Source organism: Nothoprocta perdicaria, unplaced genomic scaffold (genome assembly GCF_003342845.1).
Source record: "Nothoprocta perdicaria isolate Ctin4 unplaced genomic scaffold, notPer1 scaffold_26, whole genome shotgun sequence".
Lineage (NCBI taxonomy): Eukaryota > Metazoa > Chordata > Aves > Tinamiformes > Tinamidae > Nothoprocta > Nothoprocta perdicaria.
In genome coordinates this window covers 5,684,682-5,691,150 of record NW_020455488.1, presented here as the reverse complement: position 1 = coordinate 5,691,150, position 6,469 = coordinate 5,684,682, and the positions used below count along the sequence as shown (strand labels likewise).

The 6,469-nt window shown below is 46.7% G+C and overlaps 2 protein-coding genes across 2 annotated transcripts in view; both read left to right on the top strand.

Moving 5' to 3' along the window:
• Window positions 1-5,640, top strand: part of BLM (Bloom syndrome RecQ like helicase) — a 15,763-nt gene extending 10,123 nt beyond the window's left edge. The window contains exons 15-20 of the mRNA XM_026040599.1: window positions 685-820; window positions 1,129-1,328; window positions 2,034-2,226; window positions 2,907-3,029; window positions 3,726-3,933; window positions 5,307-5,640. Of these exons, the coding sequence (XP_025896384.1) occupies window positions 685-820; window positions 1,129-1,328; window positions 2,034-2,226; window positions 2,907-3,029; window positions 3,726-3,933; window positions 5,307-5,490 (1,044 nt within the window). The 3' untranslated portion in view covers window positions 5,491-5,640. The remainder of the gene's footprint in view (window positions 1-684; window positions 821-1,128; window positions 1,329-2,033; window positions 2,227-2,906; window positions 3,030-3,725; window positions 3,934-5,306) is intronic.
• A 698-nt stretch (window positions 5,641-6,338) lies between these two features.
• The window catches only part of WDR76 (WD repeat domain 76), a 10,187-nt gene continuing 10,056 nt past the window's right edge, over window positions 6,339-6,469 (top strand). The window contains exon 1 of the mRNA XM_026040641.1: window positions 6,339-6,392. Within this exon, the coding sequence (XP_025896426.1) occupies window positions 6,339-6,392 (54 nt within the window). The remainder of the gene's footprint in view (window positions 6,393-6,469) is intronic.

Below are 6,469 nucleotides of genomic sequence, written 5' to 3'. Positions count from 1 at the left end.
GTTGGTTTTGAGGCATTGCACTCCAGCAGTTCCTACTTCGGGCTCATACTTAAATTGAATATAGTTGAAGGGACCCAAATGCTAAAGGTCCTCCTATCATCATGGCGTTGCATGATCCCAGTTTCACAGGTTCAGAAAACTGGAGAAGGCCTGGGCTCTATGAGCCACATCAGGATTGTTGTAGCTGAGGATGTTGCTGCTCAGTCTTGTGTTTGAAGCATCACCCTATACAGCTGCAGTTGTAATAAAAATCGGCTAAAATAATGTATATTTGCTACAGTCTTCTCATTTTAATGTGTACTGTAAGTGTTAAACTGTAGTGCATTGCAGCAGAATACTTACAGGAATACTTTAAAAACAATTAACTGTCATTACTAGTACTAGCTCACCAGTCTTTAGCAATCTTTGAGTTCATTGTGCAAAATTAACATAATAGAGATTATATGCAAGTGTTGGTATAGCTTTATCTTTCTACGTTTTCAGAATATTATCTAATCCAGAATTCATGTGATTATGTGATATCACTGTACAYGTACTAATGGGGAAATAGCTATTTCTGTGTTTGGAACAAGATTAATTCATGCCTAGAAAAAGCTTAATAATGAAACAAATCAGTAACARCTTGCTTTAGAATAGAAGCAAATCACCTCTTTTTTTCCTCCCCAATCAACTCTATTTGAATAGGATTACAAGTCAAGAAATGTAACGGATGAAGTGAAAAGCATTTTAAGATTTGTACAGGAGCACTGTGGAATAAATGGGAAGAGAAATACGGGTTCTGGAAGGTACACATTGAATATGATGGTGGACATTTTCTTAGGTGAGTACTGCTAGACTTGCTGCAGCAAATCTTAGTTAGGCATCAGAAGGTGCACGTAGCACCACCAGTGGTTTAAAAGCAAGATATATTGAAGTTGTAATTGCTTTCAGGTGGCTATAGTGTTAACGTGAGCTTCCTGATGGCATTTGCAGCTTCTAGTGCTTGTGTGGGTGTTGGCTGGTTTGGGTTTGGGGTGGCTGGATTCCTTTGTGCCCAGGCTGCAGAATGCATCTCGGGAGCTTCCACAGGTCTGGAATGTGGGGGCGAGTTGCTTACTGCAGGCTGATCCTGTTGCTCCTCCTGCACAGGTACGAAGAGTGCCAAGATTCAGTCCGGAATTTTTGGGAAAGGTGCTGCCTACTCACGGCATAATGTTGAAAGACTGTTCAGAAAACTGGTCCTGGACAAGATTCTGGATGAAGACTTATATATCACAGCTAACGACCAGGCTGTAGCGTATATAATTCTAGGAGAGAAAGCCCGGGCTGTGCTAGATGGATCGCTGCAGGTAAGGAACTTGCTGCAGGTTTTATACAGCATGTAGTCTAGGACAATTTAAACATAATTTGCTTACAAATGAATGTGATTGAGCTAATCTTTAGCAGATGTAGGGACTCCAGTGTTCTAATAATACCGTGAGGCAAAAGGTTGGTTTGGGGGGAATAGAGGCTTGAATCTTGCTTTTGTTCTCCCTTCCACCTGATTCCATCTTACCAAGAAAAGGTGATGAGCAACTCTTAGAGCAGCTAAGAGGAGAAATACAGCACTAACTTTCCCCTGCATTTCCTGCTCTGCTGAGCTGTGGAGTAAAATGCACTTTGAGGGGTCCGTGGAAACAGTCGCAGAGCTGCTTGAACAGGCTCTGGTGCTGTAGGTGGGCAGGGGCCGCTGGCTCTAACGTTGAGGGCTCCTCTCCARAGCTCCCTGTGCTAGGTCTTGCACTCGGCTTTCGCTCCCCATCTTCCCCCGTGTTGTATATACTCACTTCATTAGTACTTTGTGGAAGATACTTAAGGGGAGGTGAGAATTGCTGCTTGATGAAGTAACCTGTAAAAAAGATCACTTTAAAAATGTCCCACGTGAATTACTTTTTTTGGTTCAGTTAAGCAATACTCCTTGTTTCCTTGCCYGGTCTGCCGTGTAATCAATCAGGCTGCTAGTGGTGGCTCTGCAATAACTCCCCGGACAGAAGTTGTTTGGTTTATTTTCCCAGGTGGAGTTCCACGAAACCGAAAGTGCCAGTACCATTAGAAAGCAAAGGGCTTCCGTGGCGAAAATGTCCCAGCGGGAAGAGATGGTTAAAAAGTGTCTGGGAGAACTTACAGACACATGCAAAACTCTTGGGAAAGTGTTTGATGTGCATTACTTCAACATCTTTAGTACTTCAACTCTCAAGAAAATAGCAGGTAAAGTCGGCTTTTCGCTGCTTGGGACCTCTGCAGGTAGTAGGCTGCATGTGCAAGCAGAACCTTTTCTCACAGAAAATCAACAGTTTCTAACATCTTGAGAGGAGCAGTTTGAATATCCATAACTGAGCAATTTCCTTGGAAATAGCTGGCACAGCATAGACCCTACGGAGAGGTATTTTTGTGCTGTAGGAGATCTTACTGGTCAGCTGCACCTGCAGCCAAGTAATTGTCCTGCAAAGCAAACTTGGAAGCCTTTCTAGAGCAATCTTCTAGTCTTTGTGCTAACCACCTAGAAGTAAATCTGCTGGAATGAAGGCTTCCTTTTGGGAGGCTTAGTGCTAAAAGGAATGAATTTCCCCCAGAATATCCTGCTGTGAGCTGTCCTGTGGCAGGGGTCRTAAGTAATGCTCCCATTGCTTTGCTTATTGAGTACCTGCAACGAATGTTAAAGCATCAGAGACTTTTTCACTTAGTCTGCAGACAGGAACTTCTAACTCCATCCTTCCTAGCACAACCTCGTGTTCTTATWTTAACAAAACTCCAAAAATGGCTCTGAATGCTGCTTTTTAACTCACCTGGGCTCTTACGTGGATTTTCTTATTTAATCCAGCATTCTCTCTTCTTAAACAGTTTTGATATTTCTAATTCTTATTTTGTAATGTTGTATTTATTTATAGAAACCCTGTCTTCCGATGTGGAGGTTTTGTTGCAGATTGATGGTGTCACAGAAGATAAACTGGAAAAATATGGTGCAGAAATCATTAAAGTGATGGATAAGTACTCAGAGTGGACGCGACCAGGTATAGTAGCCTTTGTACCTATACGTGTGTTTTCCTGTTGGTTACCCTTCCTCTTCCCCCTCTGTAAGAAGCTCTAACTCTTGCAATTTAATAATTACAAAGGGGAACAATTGAGGGAACAATGTTTTAGGAGCATACAAAGGCCTTCAGTGAGGAAATGGCAGAGAAAATTTGGCATAGTTGTAAACAGTTAGTGAGAGGTAAACAAAAATAGACTCCCACTTTGCTGATTACCTGTCAGTCATCAGGATTCACATAATAACCTCAAGATTCATATAATAACCTTAATTATCCTGAGATTTCTAAACTTGATGTTAAAAGTCGGGCAGCTCCTTTACGTGCTTGAGCTTGGGCCTGCACAGTTACAACCTAAAGCTCAACATGCAGCTTGGTGGAGAGTTCCGTGCAGAGATTAACAAATCTAGGAACTTAATGTAAGCGTAGCAATGTAGCCTGTTGACTGATGTGTGCCACGACAAGCTAAACCAAAGCAGTCTATTGTCTGTCCCTTACACCAGCCTAAGAAAGACCTTTATTGGAGCCCAGAGCATCAGAATGAAATAGAATACAAGCAGTGAAAGGAGGTTTTGAACAGCACGCAGAAGTTTGGTCCAATTGGTGTGTCCTGGCTGGCAGTTGTGACAGGCCCAGGCCGTGTCTTGTTCTCRCTGGTTTTCATTCACGGTCTCTCTGCAGATGATGCTGTCGCTGAAAGCGGGGACACAGCTACGGGGAGCCCTGGAGCCCTGGGGAGTGATGAAGAGGAAGAAGATGTAGTTACAACTTCAAGTTATTTCTGCAATAATGCAAACCAAGGAAAGAAAAGGAAAAGGTATCCAAACTTCAGAGAATCCAAGAGGAAAAAGTCAAGTAATGGTGGTGGCCAGCAGTTTTATTCCAAAGGGTATGTTGCTTGTGATTAGTTCTAGTTCATTTGGGGCTTGGGTGTGGTGCACTATGAAACCAGTTCCTCTCGTGCCAGCATTTACCACCATTGCTCTGTTGCCRTGCAGAATCCTCATTTCCCAGCAGCTAATGTATTAAACATAGAGTTGTGTCTTATATCACAAGTAGAGCAACGAGCCRTGACTATGTGCCTTTCCCCTGACTGAATTTCTGGAATGCAGGGCAGATGAGAGGTGAGCTGCCAGTGTGTGCCCATAGTTCCCCTCACCTGCAATTAGGTCACRAGCTAATTTGTGAAGTGTGGTTACGGTGGAACGGTTTTGTTTGTTTTGAATAGTGCAGTGGTTGCAAAGACAATACTGCCCAGTTCCCTTTGGCAACACGTGTTTTTTATTCTCGTGCTGACAGTTGTTTCCCCAAAACTTCATTCAAGTTGGAGCTGGTGCACAGCCATAAACAGCCTAGACTGAACTTGAAAAGATATTAGTGCTTAGCTTCTAAATTTACCTTTATCCAAGTACGAGACATTGAGCGTCTAGGGTAGATGTGTCGCCAAACCGTGTCGGGGTGACGGAAGAGGCAGCCGGGCCCTGTCCGTGGAGATGCGGCCCCGCTCATGCGTTACTCCTGCCTGGAGTCAGAGCTCACGTCAGCAGCCTACCAGGAAGGTTCCTGCTTGGACACCTCATGAGTGGTCATTGGGAAGGGAGCAAAAGAAAAGGGGAAAACGGTTGAGGATCTTCCACTCTCCCTAGGTGTTTTAAAAAGGAGAGAGAGGGAAAATTACATCAGAAAACACCAGCAAAAAAAAATCTTATTTTCCTTTTATAGTCATTCTTTTTAAACATATGCCATGCTTAAGGCTTCCTTTGCATAAAAAGGAAGCAATTTGGAGCTTGAGACTACTGTTGTACTGTCAGGCTACACAAGCTCCCAGCTCAGTAAGTTTTTACTCCCAGCCCTTTYACCTTCCCATCCACTAAAATGTCATCAGATGCTGTTGACCCTGAAGTGTCATTTAAGGTTGGTAACCGAGTGGATTAATAGGAGCCCGGTTGGTTCAGGAGTCAGTGTCTGCATTTCAGGCTGCTTTTCACCTGTAGGTAGATGTCAGGGTAACAACTACACTTGATTTGCATTTCAAATGCATTTATGCAGTCGTTTGGGTAGAGAACTTTTTTCTTACAGGAAATCTAATTGTGGTATACAACTGTAAATGCACCGCGGGCAGAGAGTGGGGCAAGTGCCCCATTCCCTGCCAAACATCTGCTTTAATTAAAGCAGATGTTCAAGGCATACACACTGACAATGGATGACATTGTAAATAATAGTGTGATTTGTAATAGCGTGCTTTCTCTTTGCATTTTGTAGTGGTTACAACAAGTACAGAAGGAGCAAGAAGGCATCGGGCTCCAAGCCTCCACCTTCATCTGATTCTAGTTCAGCGTCGTACTCTGTCAGCAACACGCAAGGAATGGGTGGAAAACTGGGGMTTATGGCACCCCCACGGCCCAAACACAGGCAGTTCCTTCAGCCTTCGTATTCATTATTGTAACTAGTGCATGTAAATACTGTATAGAAGTGTACCATTAAGATGTRATCATTTTTTCTTAGCCTTTCTTTCAGTTGCTAGACCTCCTGAAATAAATGTGTACATACTATGAGCGAGGGATATTGGTGCTAAATAAATGTTTTTAGACGTGGAGGTTTCTTTGCAGCTTCTTGAGAGGCGGGGGCAGCCCTGGGGTCTCGGTGGAGGCAGGGGCGCGCGAGGAGGCGGCGCTGGGGCTGTCCCCGCACYGGAGCCTGCGGCTGCCTCTGCCGGCATTAGCGGTGCAGCCTGCGCCTTGTGCTGCAGCCTTTGGGGCGGTGGAGCCTGCAGGGACGCAGGGGCCGCYGCAGCCTGGGCAGCGGCAGCGTCGGGTCCTGCACAGCGTCCTGCTCCAACCTGCAGCTGCCTCTCATGCTGCTGTGATCCCGAGGTGGAACCGGGCCCCCCTGCTGCTATCCCAGGGTAGAACTGTGCCTGCTGCTGCTGTGATCCTGAGGGGGAACCGTGCCCTGTGCTGCTGTTATCCTGTGCTGGGACGGTGCCCTGTGCGGCTGTTACCTCAGGCCCCCTGCTGCTATCCCAGGGTAGAACTGTGCCTGCTGCTGCTGTGATCCTGAGGGGGAACCGTGCCCTGTGCTGCTGTTATCCTGTGCTGGGACGGTGCCCTGTGCGGCTGTTACCTCAGGACAGAGCCGTGCCCTGTGCTGCTGTTATCCCGAGCTGGGGCTGTGTCCTCCGCCCCATGGGTGGGTGGCCGGAGCAGAGACCTCCCGCCACCCGAGGCTGCCGGAGCCGCCGCCCTGCCCGGCCTGGGGCTCCCCGGGGACCCCAGGCTGCCTCAGTCACCCCGGATGCTGACAAGATGCCCCGTGTCCCGCCCCGGCGCCTCGTGCGAGTTCTGCCTGGTGCGTCTGGGGCTGCAGTGGGAATGGGGGGCCCTGCCTGGCCGCGGGACGGGCCCCCCGGCTCCGGCGCGGCCCGG